This window comes from Pholis gunnellus, assembly GCF_910591455.1.
Source record: "Pholis gunnellus genome assembly, chromosome: 12".
Taxonomy (NCBI): Eukaryota; Metazoa; Chordata; class Actinopteri; order Perciformes; family Pholidae; genus Pholis; species Pholis gunnellus.
This window is the reverse complement of record NC_136539.1, coordinates 24,751,047-24,769,758: the sequence shown is the minus strand read 5'-3', so window position 1 is coordinate 24,769,758 and position 18,712 is coordinate 24,751,047. Positions and strand designations below refer to the sequence as shown.

Genomic DNA, 18,712 nt, shown 5'->3' with positions numbered 1-18,712 from the left:
TGGACTAGAATGACAGCACTTTAACAAAAATAAATTCAAAGATTCATCTGATGTCTTCCAGATCCTCCTGGTCAGCCCGACTACACCGACGTGACAAGTGACTCAGTGACACTGAAATGGGATGCCCCCAAACGTGATGGTGGTAGCAAGATTACCAGCTACAGCCTTGAGAAACGCCAAGGACATGGACGCTGGTTCAAGGCCAACTTGTCTGATGTACATGACTGCCTGTACACCGTCACTGGGTTGGCAACAAATGAACGCTACGAGTTCAGAGTGACTGCCAGAAATGCAATCGGTGTCGTCAGTCCTCCCTCCAACTCCTCTGGCTTGATTGTGGTCAGAAGTGAGAACGGTGAGTAAAAAGAACTCGGAGAATGACTAATATTATATGAGTAATAATATATGAGTTATATTAGCAGCTTGAATGTGTTCTTCATCTTTTCTTTGTCATTGAATGTTGAGTTGTCAGGTTTTAAGCTAAGTACTGTACTAATTCCATTCCTTTATCCTTTAAACTAGCTACTCCTAATATTGAGTTTGGCCCAGAGTACTTTGAGGGTTTGACGGTGAAAGCAGGAGATAAAATCAGGCTGAAGGCGACCATCACCGGACGCCCTGTTCCCAAGGTCGTCTGGTTCAGAGACGGTGTGGAGGTCACCAAAAGGATGATGGACATCATCAATGTAGCTGGATCCAGCACCCTGTTTGTCAGGGACGCTGATCGTACACACCGTGGCCACTACACTGTGGAGGCTACTAACGGATCTGGAAGCCGAAAGGAGGGAATCCTTGTTCAAGTCCAAGGTACGCAGTTCTGACATTTTTACTCTTTATAATACATTGCAGTTGTACACCGCTTTATTTACTTATTCATGTTCTAACTTCAATCTCACACTCCCATGTGATACAGACACACCTGGGGAGCCGGTGGGACCCATGACGTTCAGCAACATCTCAGAGGGTAAATGCACTCTGACTTGGAACCCACCGGAGAATGACGGCTGCTCAGAGATTACGCATTACATCATTGAGAGGCGTGAGACTGCCAAGATTTCTTGGTCTTTGGTGTCTGACGAATGTACAGAGTGCACGTTCAATGTAACCAAGCTCATCAAGACCAATGAGTACCAGTTCAGGGCCTCTGCTGTTAACACGTTTGGAGTTGGCAGACCTTTGGAGTCCAGCCCGGTCATTGCACAGATGCAATACAGTAAGTGGAAAGTTGGAAAAGCTGTTTTTAAATTTAATATTATATTTTTAGTTTTCTATATTTTTCAATTATTGAACTAATCCATCAAAAATGTTCCCTCAGCTACTCCTGAGGCTCCAGGCACTCCTGACGCTACTGAAACGTCAGGAGAGAGCATCACACTGTCGTGGACTCCTCCGACATCTGACGGAGGAAACCCCATTCAGTATTACCTCCTGGAGAAACGGGAAAAGAAGACTGTCCGATTCTACAAGGTGACTACCAAGAAGCCCATCATCGATTGTGCTCACAAGGTGCTCCACCTGACAGAGGATATGGAATACGAGTTCCGTGTCATGGCCGTGAACGATGCTGGTGCTGGAGATCCTAGCAGCATCTCTATACCTATCAAAGCTGCCGAGCCAAAGGATATTCCTTGTGCTCCATCTGTGGTCTGTGTGTCCGACTCCACCAACACCTCCATCAGCCTGGAATGGTCCAGGCCAGCTGAGGACGGAGGCATGGAGATCATGGGCTACATTATTGAAATGGTGAAGGGAGAAGAGACCGAATGGAAGAGAGTAAATGAGGAGCTAGTGGCAGAAACAAATTACACGGTGACTGGTCTACAGACGGGAGCTGAGTACAAGTTACGTGTTGCAGCTGTAAACCATGTGGGTAGAGGCGATGACAAGGAGATTCCAGAGCTTGCTCAGGCTGTAGACAGGCTAACACCACCACACGTGGATATTGACGCCACCTTCAAGCAGACACACATTGTCAAGCCTGGAGGCTCAGTGTGCTTGGGCATCAACTTCAGAGGAAAGCCAATTCCCAATGCCACATGGGTGAAGGAAGAAGGCGAGCTGGGTGTCATGTCAGAGGTCACAACTACAGATGGATACAGTTCTTTAAGCATTGAAAACTGTTCAAGAAATGATACAGGCAAATACACTGTTAACCTGGAGAACGCTAGTGGCAGCAAGGCCATTACATTCACTGTAAAGGTTTTGGACACTCCTGGACCTCCACGAGGTGTTGACTTGAAGGAGGTGTCCAGAGGCTCGGTCACAGTTATCTGGGAGCCTCCTCTCAATGACGGTGGGGCACGAATCCATCACTATATTGTTGAGAGGCGCGAGGCTAGCCGACGCACATGGCAGCAGTCTGGTGGCAAATGCAAGCAACATATCCTGAAGATCCAGGACCTGCTGGAGGGAGTGCCATACTTCTTCAGGGTCTCAGCCGAGAACCAGAACGGTGTGGGTGAGGCGTTTGAGCTCACTGAGCCTGTCATTGCCACCGCAGAGCCAGCATCTCCAAAGAGAATGGACATCCTGGATACCACAGACAGCTCTGTGGTTCTGGGCTGGCTGAAACCAGAGCATGATGGTGGCAGCCGCATCCAGTGTTACACCATTGAGGCTAAGCCAAAGGGTGCAGACAAATGGGTAGTAGTTGGCAACACCAATAACCTCACCTATGTGGTTGAAAAGCTCAACAAGGGTGATGAGTATGACTTCCGCGTGAAGGCCAAGAATGAATCGGGTTCCAGCAAACCCAGAGAAACTCTGGCTCCTGTGCTGGTCAAAGAGCCTCATATTGAACCTGCTGCTAACCTCAGTGAGATTACCAACCAGCTCATCACATGTAATTCTGGCAGAACCTTCATCATTGATGTTCCCATTACTGGTAGACCTGCTCCTAAGGTCACCTGGAAGCTGGAAGAGATGAGGCTAAAGAACTCAGACAGAGTCTCCATTCAAACAACTAAGGACAGAACCAGCATCTCAGTCAAGGAGGCAATGAGAGGAGATGGTGGTAAATACTACCTGACTCTGGAGAACGTGGCCGGAACCAGGACGTTCACTATTGAAGTTAATGTCACAGGTAAACCCACACCTCCAACCGGACCCATCGAAATCTCATCCATCACCTCTGAGTCCTGTGTCATCAACTGGCAAGCACCAGAGGATGATGGTGGCACTGGAATCACCAACTACATCGTGGAGAAGCGAGAGTCTGGCTCCACCGCCTGGCAGCTGATCAACTCCAGCGTTAAGCGCACATCTCTTGATGTCAGTCACTTGACTAAGTACATGCAGTACACATTCAGGGTCTCTGCTGAGAATAGATTTGGTGTCAGCAAGCACACTGAGTCTGAGACTATTGTTGCAGAGCATCCTTTCAGTAAGTACTCTACATTTCTTAGACTGTTAATATCTGTGAAAAAGTCTTCTACTGAATCAGGCTGGCCTTAAGATGACTGTGACATAATGACACAATCTGGTTTTTTATCACAGCACCTCCTGGCCCTCCAACAAGGCCTTCAGCCTTCAATGTCACTGCTAACACAATGACCATAAAATGGGAGGAGCCCTACCATGATGGCGGAAGCAAGGTGACAGGCTACTGGATCGAGAAGAAGGAGAGGAACAATATCCTGTGGGTGAGGGAGAACAAGATCCCTTGCTTTGACTGCTACAGCAAGATGGAAGGCCTAGTTGAAGGCCTAGAGTACCAGTTCAGGGTTTATGCCATGAACAGTGGTGGACTAAGCAAAGCCAGCGAGGCCTCTAAGGGAGCAGTTGCTCAAAACCCAGTTGGTAAGTTTTGACAGTTTAGGATCTCGCTATCCGGTGACCTTTTAGGTAATAATCCATAAATCCAACATGTCTGATCTGTTTTTTTAGATTCACCAAGTAAGCCAGAAGTCACAAATGTTACAAGAAGTACTGTGTCCCTCAAATGGTCGGCTCCACTCAACGATGGTGGTAGTCCGATTGTGGGCTACATCATTGAGCGTAAGCCGTACACTTTGACGGGTGAAGGCCACTGGCTCAAGTGTAACTACACCAATGTGGTGGACACTTTCTACACCGTTACCGCCCTGGGAGAAGGAGAGCCCTATGAGTTCAGAGTCATCGCCAAGAACGCCAACCAGGTCTTCAGCATCCCCTCGCAGTCCACTGGCTCTGTGCAGTGCAAGACCGACTTCGGTAAGATCTGCATCTGGGATTGTGATACAATACCGTCAATACATCAGAATGAAAAGTATTTATTAAAATAACATTCAGATGTAACAGTCTAATGTGCCCTGCTAAGTTAGCGTGAGCAACACCTTAAGGCTTAAACATGTAGAATGAATTCAATGTGCATTTATTACAGTCCCAGAAAAGGAGTCCTATCTTATCAAAAATTGCTTCATAATCATGTTCCTTTTCCACCCAACAGAGCCTCCAAAGGCCCAGCTGGACAGCAAACTCCTGACTGAAACCGTCAGGGTCAGAGCCGGTTCAGACCTGGTTCTGGACGCTGCAGTGGGAGGCAGGCCGGACCCCAAGGCTTCCTGGTCAAAGGGCAGCAGGGATCTGGAGCTGTGTGAAAAGTACCACCTGCAGTACACCTCCACCAAGGCCATGGCCATCATCAAGTTCTGTGACAGAGACGACACTGGAAAGTACATCCTCACGGTCAGGAACGTAAGCGGAACCAAGACTGCTGAGGTTAACGTCAAAGTGCTTGGTAAGAGAGAGAGCTTTGTTTTTCAGCATTGCAGATTACACTTATTAGTTTGTCAAAGTTATCTTATGAGTATTACAATGAGCACACCTTTTGGTTTTTTCCAGACACCCCTGGAGTGTGTGAAGGCTGCCTTGAGGTCAGCAAGATCACAGAGGAGTCGTGCACACTGAGCTGGAAGCCTCCTCTCGAGGACGGCGGTGACGAGATCTCCCACTTCATCGTGGAGAGGAGAGACACCAACAGACTCAACTGGGTCATCATGCATGCCGAGTGCAAAGAGCTCACCTGCAACATCACAGCACTGTTCAAGAACACAGAGTACCTGTTCAGAGTCCGGGCAGTCAACAAATACGGAGCTGGAGTCCTCCTGCAATCCGAGGCCATGGTAGCCAGAAACACTTTCAGTAAGGGATTATTGTTGATAATATTCCAAAGAAACTGCTCTTTTATCTTTAAACAAGTACCCCACTAGGATAAAACAACAAATGAAATTCTCATAACTTCTAACACTTCGAACACCTTTCCTGCCCTCCAGCTGTGCCAACTCCTCCTGGCACTCCAGAGATCCTGGTGTCAGGAGAGGACTTTGCCACCATCGAGTGGCTGAAGCCAGAGAGCGATGGCGGCAGCCCGCTGATCCACTACCTGGTGGAGAGGCGCGAGAGAAAGAGTGCCCGCTGGGTGAAGGTGAACAGAGACGGAGCTTTCCTGGACACCTTGCTGAAGGTGTCCGGTTTGACTGAAGGCAACATCTACCAGTTCAGAGTGACGGCCATCAATAAGGCCGGAGAGAGCGAACCCAGCGAGGTTTCTCTGTACGTCGTCTGCAGAGAGCCAACATGTAAGTCCAGTTTGTCTTTTGTAACATGACTAATGGGTAACAATGTCTATAAACACATCAGTAGATCCTTATAGATATCACAGATCTATTGATCCTCATTCCTGTATGCTGTCCTCTCAGGCACCCCTGCTCCTCCTTCCATCCCTCGTATCACCGACACTCACGCCGACAGCATCAGCCTGGCCTGGTCCCGGCCCGTGGATGACGGAGGAGCTGATGTGATGGGCTACATCCTGGAGATGCAGGAAGCCGGAGCAGAGGAATGGAAGAAGGCCCATGAGAAGACTTTACGTGCTGCAGAGCACGTGGTGACCGGACTTTCAGCAGGCAAGAAGTACTGCTTCAGAGTGGCCGGTATCAACGTCAACGGCACAGGAGACTTCAGTGAACCGTGCGCTGAGACTGAGCCAGTAGAGAGAATTGGTAAGGAATCTGGAAAAGCAAATATCTGATACCTTTATAGAGAAAGAGATGAGAGACAAAATATATGTCCCTTAATACTAGCTACCTATGACAAAAATCACATTCACATACAAAATCCACATGCACAGGTTTAAACTTGGTTTCAGTCTTGACTTTTCTTCTTCCAATAAAGTAAATATTATTATGTCTTTCATGGTGTGTTAACATTTATATTGCCATATATGAATTATTCCCTTTTCACACAGAAACTCCTGACTTTGAGCTCCACGATGACCTGAAGAAGACCATCTGTCTGCGCGCTGGTGGATCCCTCCGCCTGTTCGTAAACGTTACTGGTCGTCCCGCTCCCGCCATCACTTGGAGCAAACCTGGTGTTGAACTCCACAACAGAGGCTTCATTGATGTCACCACCACATCTACCACGCTGATCATCGATAGGGTCCACCGCTACGACGCTGGCAAGTACACGCTGGTAGCCGAGAATTCTGCCGGGAAACAGGAAGTCAACATTCTGGTCAAGGTCTATGGTAAGTTAATGAAGATGTCACCGAACAGAATCTTCATATTACATAGGGCACAGATTTTTTAAATGTGACTGATACAGTAGCTCTTGGAAATGTGATATATTGACAAAGTATTGTTTTTATTGTTAGATACTCCTGGACCAACTGGAGCAATTAAGATCAAGGAGCTGACCAAGGAGTCTGCAACCATTTCTTGGGAAGCCCCAACTGTCGATGGCAGTGCTCCTGTCAACAACTACATCATTGAGAGGCGTGAGGCCTCCATGAGAGCCTACAAGACCGTCACCTCCAAATGCAGTAAGACCTCTTACAAGATCGACAGCCTCATGGAGGGCATGCTGTACTACTTCCGGGTCCTCCCTGAGAACATCTATGGCATCGGTGAGCCCTGCGAGACTCCCGACGTCATTCTGGTTTGCGAGGTGCCTCTGCAGCCGCAAAAGCTGGAGATGATCGACGTCACCAAGAGCACTGTCACCCTGGGCTGGGAGAAGCCCGAGCACGATGGTGGCAGCAGACTGACGGGCTACGTCATCGAAGCCTGCAAGTTTGGCACTGACAAGTGGATGAAGGTGGCCACGCTGAAGACCACTGACTTTGAGCACACCATCGAGAAGCTGAACGAGAGCGAGCAGTACTTGTTTAGGATCAGAGCGATCAACAGCAGAGGAGCCAGCGAGCCCAAAGAGCTTGTTACTGCCATCACTGTACAGGAACAGAGAGGTAACTAGTCAAAAACAACATGTTTTTACAAATGTTTAAAGCAGAAACATTTACTAAAAACACTGCTATCATTTAGCTCTTTAACGAAGAGGGTTTGAAAGAGGGAAAGTTAGAAATACATACTTATCAAGGAAAACATGAAGTTGCTACTTTGGGCTCCAGAAATGTTGAAGATGTTCTGCCCAGCAGCAACATTCGGCAAAACATCACAGCTCAGCTCAAATCTATTTACCAACCAAAGTGGGATGTAAACTATAGTTTTTCCATCTCTCTTTTTCCTTCTCCAGTAATGCCTGTGGTGGACTTCTCCAGTATTCCTCAGAAAGTTGTCAATGTTCTGGCCGGTAAGACTCTGGAGTTGGACCTGCCCCTCATTGGCAGGCCTCCTCCCATCTGCTCCTGGTACTTCAGAGATAACAAGATGAAAGTCACAGATCGCGTCAAGATCAAGAGCACTGGCAAGTTCTCCAAACTGACTGTGTCTGAGACCACTATCGATGACACTGGTGACTACTCCCTGGAGGTGAAGAATGCTGTCGGTGTTATCACCGAGGTCATCAAGGTCATCATCCTCTGTAAGGAACCACCTCTCTGTTATTAAGTATTACTGATGCTCATCAAGAGCATGTTGCAATAAAGTCATTGTTTCAGGCCATCACGTTGACTGTAACAATTAATCCTGTAAATCCCCTTTTACCAGCTAAACCTGATGAACCAACGGGACCCTTCAGGATTGATGAGATTGATGCTACCACCGTCAGCTGCAGCTGGGATCCTCCAGCCAGAGATGGCGGAGCTCCCATCAGTGGCTACGCAGTGGAGCAGCGTGATGCTCACAGACCCGGCTGGGTGCCCGTCTGCGATTCTGTTAGCCGACCAACTTTCAAGTTTGAGAACCTGATTGAGAGAGATGAGTATGTCTTCCGTGCAGCTGCCATTAATCGCTACGGCACTGGAGAATTCCTTCAATCTGAGATCATCACCTGCAGGAGCTTGAAGAGTAAGACTTGCTGTGTTTAAGGTTACAGAAATAGTTAATGATTATACAGACTGAACTATGTCAACAGAGGTATGGTAACATGTTTCTCCTCCTCCACAGATGTGCCTGGACCTCCTGGCCGTCCAACCATCTTTGATGTTTCTCGTGATGGCATGACCGTGGCCTGGAACCCGCCAGAAGAAGACGGCGGCATTGAGGTTTCTGGATACGTCATCGAGCGCAAAGAAGTCAGGTCTGACAGATGGGTGCGAGCCAACAAGAATCCCATCACCATGACCAGATACAGGTCGACAGAGCTTATTGAGGGCCTGGAGTATGAACACAGAATCACTGCCCTCAATGCCAGAGGACTTAGCAAACCAAGTCTGCTATCCAAACCAGCAGTGGCAACAGATCCCATTGGTAAGACAACTGTTTCAAAGAAAGCCTTGTTATATTTAGATTTTTAGACAAAACTGAATTCATAATTACAGTGGCGTGGTACCAGAAGTCTTAAAAGAGAAAGCACAGACTCATAGTATCTTTTGTAGCAGCAGCTAAACATGCTGACATGCTTCTCTTCCCCGCTCAGAGCCACCTGGCTGTCCTCAGAACCCGAGGATCACCGATACCACCAAATCCTCCGTGTCGCTGGCTTGGAGTCCTCCCGATGATGAGGGAGATGCAAGGGTGGACGGTTACCTGATTGAGATGCAGAAGGTGGGCACCATGCCTTGGATCAAGTGCAATACCACACCATCTTTAATCTGCGAGTACACACTGACCAAAATGCCACAAGGAGAGGAGTTCAAATTCCGTGTGATGGCCTGCAATGCTGGTGGCTCTGGAGAACCTGCTGAAGTCCCTGGAACTGTGGCTGTGACTGAGATGCTTGGTGAGTACACAGGTTACATTAACTACCTGCTGTCACTTGTAGTTGTTTAAAAGTAATGTAGAATTAAACACATTTTTATAACTATCCTTGTCCTCCAGAATCTCCTGACTATGAACTTGAGCTGAAATACAAAGACGTGTACGTCGTACGCCATGGAGGTGTGGTTAGACTCTCTTTGCCCATCAAGGGTAAACCTCATCCAACCTGCAAGTGGTCCAAGGATGGTGGTGCAGTCTCCACCAAGGCCATGATTGCCTCCACGGAGGATGCCAGTGAGCTTGTGATCAAGGGAGCCGAGAGGAGTGATTCTGGAGTGTACGACCTCCTGCTGGAGAATAGGGTTGGCAGGAAGAAGGTCCAAATCAAGGTGAAGGTCATCGGCCGCCCAAGTGCTCCGAATGGACCAATGGTCTTTGAAGAGATTCAGGCCAACTCTGTCAAGGTGTCCTGGAAGACGCCCACGGATGACGGTGGCTCAGAGATCCTGGGTTACATCGTAGAAAGACGCGAGGCAGCCAGAAATGCCTGGTACACCGTGGACTCTAGAGTGATTGACACTCATCTGGCTGTCAAGGGCCTGAAGGAGGGAACAGAGTACCACTTCAAGGTCACGGCTGAAAACTCCTTCGGTATCAGCGCCTCTCTGAAGTCAGAGCAGCCACTGGTACCCAAGACTCCTCTCTGTAAGTATTCCTCTTCTTCAGTCTTAAGTGAGCAGTATGAGACCATTTAGTAATGAAAACACTGCATTTTTCAAACCAGGTCGCCCTGAGCATTCAAGCACCCCACCAGAGATCATGGACGTCACCAAGAGCTCTGTGGCATTGGCCTGGTCCAGACCAAAGCACGATGGTGGTTCTACCATCACTGGCTACTTTGTTGAGTACAAGGTAGTGTCCGCTGAAACGTGGTCCCGACACCAGACCAAGATCACCTCTACCATGTTTACTCTGCCTGGACTCACCCCTGACGCAGATTACCAGTTCCGCATTGTTGCCGTCAACAACATCGGCGAGAGTGAGGCTAGTCCTGTGTCTGACCCAGTCACATGCAAGGATCCATTCGGTGAGTCTCCACTTACTGATAATTAATAGCATCACTATAGTTGCTGGAATTTTCTTCAATCAATTAGTTAATCAAGACAACTTCCAATAGTTGGCTAGAACATATACTCTCTCACAGCAAAGTTTTTCAAACAACAACATCAGAATAAAAAGGCAAAGTGGTTATTGTTGGTGTCAGCAAGTCACACAATGAATTAATACGTTTTTTGTTGTTGTTTCTTTCCTTCCAGACAAACCAAGTCAACCAGGCGAGATCGACACAGTGAACGTAACAAAGAACTTCATCACCATCCGCTGGCAAGCTCCAGAGTGCGATGGTGGAAAGGAGGTCTTGGGCTACTGGGTGGAGTACAGGAAGTCCATTGAGAGCACCTGGATGAAGTCCAACAAGCAGAGACTGAAGGAAAAGGAGTTCACCATGCCTGGGCTGGCTGAGGCAACAGAGTACGAGTTCAGAGTGTTTGCTGAGAATGAGACAGGAATGAGTCGACCTCGTAGAACTGCCACATGCATCAAGACCAAACTGAGTGGTGAGTACACTGTAGTATATTGTGTGAACATTATTTGGAAGCATTTACCCAACTTGCTCTTCTAAAGTGACCTTTACTATGAGACATTTCTAAATGTAACAAACCTTTCCAAAATATTCATCCTCGTTTTGTATGTATAGTTGAAACTAAACCAGGCCTGAGAAAGGAAATGGATGAAGTGACTGCCAAGCTTGGCCAGGCTGGTATCATGAAGTGCCAGATTATTGGCAGACCTCTCCCTGACATCAAGTGGTACCATACCGGCAAGGAGATTGTTGAGTCTCGCAAGCATGAGATGAGCTCTGATGGCCGCAACCATTCGCTGACTATTTTGACGGATCAGACGGAGGATGAGGGAGAGTACACCTGCAAGGCCATCAACGAAGCCGGAGAAGCCGAGACCACAGGCGTTCTGGTGTTGGAGGCTGCAGCATCCTTCCACCCTGATTACCCGCTGAAGGAAACTTACTACGCCGGCCTGGGATCCACTCTGCGTATCCATGCCGTCTACATCGGCCGTCCTGAGCCAAAGATCATGTGGCTGCATGGGGCAAAGACCCTGGAGAACTCAGAGGACATCAGCATTGAGACCACTGAGCACTACACACACCTGGTGATCAAGAATGTGCAGCGCAGAATTCATGGAGGCAAATACAGGATTAGACTGCACAACCACTTTGGCAGGGCCGACACCGCATTCAATGTCGAAATTTACGGTATGTTACTGTGTATTTATTGAAGTGAGGGCACTGGATTTATAAAAGTGAAAGTATTAGATTTATAATTGATATCAATCCTGTTTCCAGACAAACCTGAGATGCCTCAGGGTCCCATTGTGCTGGAAGCTCTCCTGAAGAACTCCGTCATAATCAGCTGGAAGGCTCCCCAGGACAACGGAGGCTGCATGATTACCAACTACATTGTGGAGAAACGTGAGGACAAGGAGGGCTCCGAGTGGGAACTGGTGTCGTCATCCATTAATGGCATATCCTGCCGCGTGCCCAACCTCATTGACAGCGGCGCATACTTCTTCCGAGTGTACGCCCAGAATCGCTATGGCAACAGTGAGCCACTGGAACTCACATCCCCCATCCTTATCAAGAGCCAGCTGGGTAAGTTTTAAACCAATATCCAATAAATGTTTCTCAATACTTCATCAATTCATGACTTCAAATGCAAGATAAATGTAATACACTGCATCAATCTACATGTTAAGAGATACCTATGTACAGTAAACTGAAGAAGTTCTGACAATGGTTTGTGATTTATATATTCCGGTCCACAGAGAAACCATCACCACCTGTGTCGCCAGTTGTTTCTGGAGTCACCAAGGACTCCTGCGTGGTTTCCTGGAAACCTCCACTCAGCGATGGCGGCTCCAAGATCAAGAGCTATTGCCTTGAGAAGAAGCACAAGAAGGACAAGAAGGAATGGAGCGATTGGAGTCCGGTGACCACAGACGAGATCAAACAGACGGTGTTCTCCGTCAAGCGTCTGACCGAGGGCGTCGAGTGCATCTTCCGTGTGAAGTGCGAGAACCTGGGGGGAGAGAGCGACTACAGCGAGGAGACCGCTCCCATCGTTCCAGCCACAGCAGTTGAGGTTCGTGCTCCTGCTTTCAAGGAAGAGCTGAGGAACATGAGCGTCAAGTACAAGAGCAATGCTACCCTTGTCTGCAAGATCATAGGGCAGCCAAAGCCTGTGATTAAATGGTTCAGACGAGGAAAGGAGATCCACTCTGATGGCAAAAAGATCAAGATACAGGAGTTCAAGGGAGGTTACCACCAGCTGGTCATCGCAGAGGCGGATGACGAAGACTCCACTGTGTACCAGGTCAGGGCCACCAATCAAGGAGGCTCCATCTGTGCTACAGTCTCTCTGGATGTGGAAGGTAAGCTCACAGATACCAAATTTCTCCAACCTGATCATTGTTTTTACACGCTGACTTTAACACTGACCAATTCAAACATATTAAACTAATTTTGAATTTGTACTAAAACATGACTTAAATAATGTCTCTCATTTCCAGTCCCTGCCAAGATTAACCTGCCAAAGAACCTGAAGGACAAGGAAGCCATCCCTGCCCTGCGTGGAGAGGTCGTCAATATCAAGATTCCTTTCAGCGGCAAACCGGATCCTGTCATCACATGGCAGAAGGGACAAGATCTTATTGACAGCAATGGCCACTACCAGGTCATTGTCACCAGATCATTTACTTCTTTGGTGTTCACCAACGGAGTCGAGAAGAAGGATGCAGGTTTCTACATTGTCTGTGCCAAGAACAGATTTGGCATTGACCAGCAGACAGTTGAGCTGGATGTAGCTGACGTTCCTGATCCTCCACGTGGTCTCAAAGCCAGTGACGTCTCCAGAGACTCGGTCACACTGAACTGGGTAGCCCCAGCGAACGATGGAGGCAGCAGGGTCGTTAGCTACATCATTGAGAAGTGCCCCACCACTGCTGAGAGGTGGGAGCGCGTTGTCCAGTCCCGTGACACCCACTACACCGTTACCGATCTTTTTGGAGGAACCAGCTATCAGTTCAGAATCATCGCTGAGAACAAATTTGGACAGAGTGCTCCATCTGAGACCAGTGGACCTGTCATGACCAAGGAGGACAAATCAAGAGTTCTGCTCTATGACAGAGAGGTTAACGACACTGGACGTGTCCCCAAGGGCAAGGCTCACTCTGATGCCAAGAACATGCACAACAAATATGCCATTGCAGAGGAATTGGGCAGAGGTCAGTTTGGCATTGTCCACCGCTGTGTCCACATCAGCTCTGAGACAACCTACATGGCTAAATTCTTCAAGGTGAGAGGCGCTGATCAAGCAATTGTCAAAAAGGAAATTGCAACATTGAATCTGGCCAAACATACCAACTACCTTCTCCTCCACGAGTCTTACCAAAGCCCTGAGGAGCTGGTGATGATCTATGACTTCATCTCCGGTGTAGACATTTTTGAGCGCCTCAACACAGCTGAGTTTGAGCTTAATGAGCGGGAGATCGTCAACTACATCAGGCAGATCTGCTCAGCTCTTGAGTTCCTGCACGCTGAGAGCTATGGACACTTTGATATCAGACCAGAGAACATTGTGTACACAACTAGAACCAGCTCTAATGTGAAGATTATTGAGTTGGGCCAGTCCAGACACCTGACTCCTGGAGACCAAATCAAGATCCAGTATACCGCTGCAGAGTATGCTGCCCCTGAGATCCACCAGTGTGACATGGTTAGCACCGTCACTGACATGTGGTCAGTTGGTGTCCTTGCCTATGTGCTCCTCAGTGGACTGAATCCATTCACAGCTGAGACCAACCAACAGATGATTGACAACATCTCAAATGCAGCTTACAGCTACGATGACGAGTCCTTCAAGCAGGTCAGTGTCGAGGCATTAGACTTCACCGACCGCTTAATGACTAAGGAACGTAAGCATCGTATGACTGCTGCTGAGGCTCTGGCACATCCATGGCTGACCAAGTCCACAGAGGAGATCGGCACCAGAGCCATCCCATCAGGGAGGCACAAGAGATACTACCAGACAATGGTGAAGAAAGAGTGGAAAACTGTTGTCTCTGCAGCTCGTGTGGCCAGCGGGGGCTCCATCAGATCCCAGCGTGGTGTCTTTATCGCCAAGGTGAAGATCGCTCCGTTTGAACACGGTCCTGTTGGAGGCCAGATCAGCCATGCAGTGGTGAATGAGGGCGACAATGTGAAATTTATCTGCAACATTGAAAACTATGATAGCACTACTGAAGTGACATGGTACTGTGGCGTCAGGCAACTTGAAGCTGGTGACAAATATGAAATTGAGTATGAGGATGGTCTGGCTGTAATCAAGGTAAACAAGGTCACAAGAGCAGATGATGGCACTTACAGGTGCAAGGTTGTGAATGAGTATGGTGAGGACAGTGCCTACGCAGAGCTGTTTATCAACGGGGTTAGATCTTACCGTGACTTCTTCACCACCCGTGTCGTCAAGAAAACAAAGCGCAGAGTCGACACTGCCAGAATGCTTCAGAAGCCACCGGAGTTCACCCTTCCTCTGGTAAACTGTACAGCCTACATTGGTGAGGATGTGCGCTTTAGCGTGACCATCACTGTTCACCCTGAGCCTCGTGTCATCTGGCACAAATCCGGACAGAAGCTCATCCCTGGAGAAGATGACAAGAAATACACCTTCATCAGCGACAAGGGTCTGTACCAGATGATTATCCACAAACTTGATGATGAGGATGATGCTGAGTACAGCGTTGTGGCCCGTAACAGGTATGGAGACGACAGCTGCAAGGCCCGTCTTACTGTTGTTCCTCGACCTAAACCGGCAGACCTCACCCTGAGGCCCATGTTCAAACGTCTGCTCGCAAATGTCGAGTGCAGGGAGGGCCAGAACGTACGCTTTGAGATTAGAGTATCGGGCCATCCCCAACTGAAGTGGGAGAAGGATGGTATGCCTTTAGCCTTTGGACCATCTATTGAGGTTGTGCATGAAGGTCTGGATTACTTCATCCTTCACGTGAAAGACACTCTCCCTGAGGACTCTGGTGTGTACAGAGTTACTGCTACCAACTCTGCTGGATCTGCCAGTTGCCAGGCTACGCTCAAAGTAGAACGCGTCACTCATGTAAAGAAGGAATATGAGCCCAGTGAAAAGGAGAAAAAATTGATGGCTGGAAAGGCGGAATTGGACAAAAAGGTTAGGCTGTCTCAGATTTTGTCTGACACCGTCTTTATACCTTTACCACCCATCGCAGTACAAGCTGTCAGGGAGGCAGCCACCATGTTCACACCTGCTGTGACGACAAAGAAAAGTGAGAAGACCGAGGCTGAGATACAGAGAGAAAAAGAGGAGAGGAAGAAACGGGCAGATGAGAAGAGGCTGCGTATGCCTTATGACGTCCCCCCTCCTCGAGTCATTAACCCAGCTGCTCTTGAGGAGGACGTGGAAATAAAACACTTCCAGCCACTCTCTGACATGAAATGGTACAAGAAGCTGCGGGACCAGTATGAGTTCCCTGAGCCAATGGACAAAATCAAGCAGAAGAGGATGAAGCGTATCCGCCTCTCCAGGTGGGAGCAGTTCTATGAGGTGCCAATCAGGATCAAGGACCATTATAAGCCTAAGTGGCGCATCTCGGACATGGCTCAGGATGACTTGGAGATTGTGAGGCCTGCAAGGCATCGCACTCCTTCCCCTGAGATGGACGCCTACCACAGGATCAGGAGGAGGTCCCTGGGTGACCTGTCGGATGAGGAGCTACTGCTGCCTGTTAATGAGTACCTGTCCATGAAGAGAACCGAGGAGGACAGGCTTCGTCTGGAGGAAGAGCTGGAGTATGGTTACTCAGCTGCTCCACCCAGCCTCAGCCCAGTTCGCTTTGAGCTGTCTGCCCTGCGTCCTTCATCTCCAAGAAAAGTCTACAGCGATGACGAAGAAGACGAAATCCACAAATATGACTCCTACCGAATTCCATCAAAATACGAGGCTGGCCCAAGTTTTGTTGACCTCCGCCAGCGTCACGACAAAGCCACATACAGACCTCCAAGGCAGAAGGTGTATGAAGAGAGGGAAGATCAGGAGCTGCTGCGCCCACACACAACTGCTCAGAGAATGTCCGCTTACAAGAGTGAACTCAAGCGCATGGAGTTTGAGGAGAAGACTCGAGCCTTCAAAAAGAAATCAACTGTCACTGTTGCAACATACTCTGAGGGCATTGAATCTGAGCACCTGTCATCTTTTACCTCAGAATATGTTCCTAAACCAATCAAGAAGCTCCAAATGCCTGAACTCGTGAAGAGATCTCCTACCCCAGAACGGGCTGCCAAGACTGAAGTGACCATTTCTAAAGTTGACTTTGCTTCCAGGTATGAGGAGAGAAAGCAGGCTCTGAGATCAGAGAGGAGATCAGTGGAGAGGACCTTTGAGGTGGTGACACAGGCTCCATTCAGCCTTGACCACCGCCCACTAATTACCATCAGGCTGCGATCTCATCGCGTACCTTATGGGTCCAGCACAAAGTTCACCCTGAATGTCCAGGCCAAACCAGATCCTGAGGTCAAGTGGTTCCACAATGACAAAGAGATTCATCAGACAAGCAAGTACCACATGACCAACATCAGTGGGGTTCTGACTCTGAAGATCAGCAACTGTGTGACTGAAGATGCCGGCACTTACCGCGTGGTCTGCAAGAACACCAAAGGAGAGACTACCGACTATGCCACATTGGATGTAGCAGGAGAAGGATATGCTGCCTTCTCTTCATTCCGCAAAGATGAGGAGCCTCCATCCTCCCATCTGCCAGAAATGACCAGAACAGAGGTGTATCACGTCTCCTCCTCCAAAACAACAGTGAAGGAAAGTGTGACTGAAAGTGTGAAAAAGACCACCACTGTTGTTGAGAAGCCAAGGGAGAAGCCTGGTGTTCCTGCCAAGATCCTGACCAAACCACGGTCCCTGACTGTAGAGGAGGGAAGCCTCGCCAGCTTTGGGTGTGATGTGGATGGCGAACCAGCACCTTCTATTACCTGGCTGCATGATGGAGCAGTTATCGGTTCCTCTGCCCATCACCACATCATCTCTACTCAGTACAGCTCCTCCTTCGAGATCTCATGTGTTGAGACGTCAGATGAAGGCAGCTACACTCTGCTGGTGGAAAATGCTGGAGGCAAACAAGAGGCCCAATTCAGTCTGACCATTCGCAAGTCTGAGTCCAAGGAGAAAGTAGTCGCCCCTCCCAGAATCACCTCCCCAGAGGCTAAGTCCCCTCTTGCCATGTCCCCTGAACCGGTCAAAACTCCTCAGAGAGTCAAGTCCCCTGAACCACTCAAGTCACCTCAGAGAATAAAGTCTCCAGTCTCAACAAAGTCCCCTACTCCCAAATCCCCAGCTCCAACTGAGAAGGAATCAGGGACTTCTCCAATCAAGTCACCAAAGAGAGTGATGTCACCAACTGTTGAAAAGAAGCCGTCCTTCTCCGTCGGGCTGAGCGACGTCACTGCAGCCGCTGAATCTGTCGTCAAGCTCTCCGTGAAGGTGACCGGAGAGCCCAAACCTGCCATCTCATGGATGAAGGACGGACAGGTAACTGATTCTATAACACTGAAACTGTTCTACTGTTATTGTCAATTATTTATGGATATATAAAGTTTGTGTTTGCGTTGGTGAGGAACTGAATCATATCGTCATGATTGACAGGCTCTGTCTCAGGGAGGGAAGTATGAAATCTTTGAGGAGAATGGCTCAGCTTCTCTTGAGATCTATGAAATGGAGGTCTCTGATAGCGGGCTGTACAAGTGCACCGCTACCAGCGGTGCTGGAGTGGTGTCGACAACCTGCACAGTCACTGTACGAGGTAAGACCTAGTATCCAAGTATCCCTCATAAACCTCCAGCTGAAACCATTCAAACTGTTTCCTAACATGAACTCTTTACATGTATTCCCCTTCTAGGCTCCAAAAGCATGCAGAAACATGTATCTGGCTCATCGGCTCTTATGGAGGCGGCTTCCATGCAGGCCGAGTATTCGTTTGAGAGCACGTCTGCGTCTCGCATGTCCGCCATGACGTCTGAGTCCATGGTTTCCATGGTTTCCATGAGCTCCAGCAGCCAAATGGTGGAAACGTCTGCTCATTCGCATGTTGAGGCCGTGGTTAAAAGAGGTGAGATGCATCAATCTGTTGGTAACTTCAAAACTTCAGTAACAGGATGTAAAGATCTGAGCATCTGTGTGAGTGAAGGTGGAAGGTAAATATGAATGTGATGTGAGATGGATTCCTGACTTTTGCATTGATGGTTACAAAACAATAAGCCTTTGTTTTTACCAAAAATAAGATGTTGTAATATGTTGAAAAGAAGCACATAGTGCTGGTAATCTTTTATAATAACAAATAATCAGTCCGCTGCCAATGAAGCAGATTTTTGGCTCATTTCACAAACTGGGACTCGAAGGCCTGAAATAAATAGATTTTAATGGAAGTGAGTGAATTTGCTTGAAACTTTGACATGAAAATGT

The 18,712-nt window shown here is 48.4% G+C and overlaps 1 protein-coding gene across 5 annotated transcripts in view; it reads left to right on the top strand.

Annotated features, from left to right (window-relative positions):
* Positions 1 to 18,712, top strand: part of ttn.1 (titin, tandem duplicate 1) — a 113,063-nt gene that overhangs the window by 92,621 nt on the left and 1,730 nt on the right. For all 5 annotated transcript variants that reach the window (XM_079169873.1, XM_079169875.1, XM_079169874.1 and 2 more), the window contains 25 exons: positions 62 to 355; positions 523 to 807; positions 914 to 1,213; positions 1,316 to 3,382; positions 3,496 to 3,798; positions 3,886 to 4,191; positions 4,427 to 4,717; positions 4,822 to 5,121; positions 5,253 to 5,558; positions 5,679 to 5,981; positions 6,227 to 6,508; positions 6,635 to 7,228; positions 7,516 to 7,803; positions 7,929 to 8,228; positions 8,328 to 8,630; positions 8,800 to 9,102; positions 9,201 to 9,785; positions 9,865 to 10,167; positions 10,397 to 10,696; positions 10,837 to 11,412; positions 11,503 to 11,808; positions 11,982 to 12,587; positions 12,726 to 17,782; positions 17,897 to 18,053; positions 18,150 to 18,359. In XM_079169873.1, the coding sequence (XP_079025999.1) occupies positions 62 to 355; positions 523 to 807; positions 914 to 1,213; positions 1,316 to 3,382; positions 3,496 to 3,798; positions 3,886 to 4,191; positions 4,427 to 4,717; positions 4,822 to 5,121; positions 5,253 to 5,558; positions 5,679 to 5,981; positions 6,227 to 6,508; positions 6,635 to 7,228; positions 7,516 to 7,803; positions 7,929 to 8,228; positions 8,328 to 8,630; positions 8,800 to 9,102; positions 9,201 to 9,785; positions 9,865 to 10,167; positions 10,397 to 10,696; positions 10,837 to 11,412; positions 11,503 to 11,808; positions 11,982 to 12,587; positions 12,726 to 17,782; positions 17,897 to 18,053; positions 18,150 to 18,359 (14,925 nt within the window). The remainder of the gene's footprint in view (positions 1 to 61; positions 356 to 522; positions 808 to 913; positions 1,214 to 1,315; positions 3,383 to 3,495; positions 3,799 to 3,885; positions 4,192 to 4,426; positions 4,718 to 4,821; positions 5,122 to 5,252; positions 5,559 to 5,678; positions 5,982 to 6,226; positions 6,509 to 6,634; positions 7,229 to 7,515; positions 7,804 to 7,928; positions 8,229 to 8,327; positions 8,631 to 8,799; positions 9,103 to 9,200; positions 9,786 to 9,864; positions 10,168 to 10,396; positions 10,697 to 10,836; positions 11,413 to 11,502; positions 11,809 to 11,981; positions 12,588 to 12,725; positions 17,783 to 17,896; positions 18,054 to 18,149; positions 18,360 to 18,712) is intronic.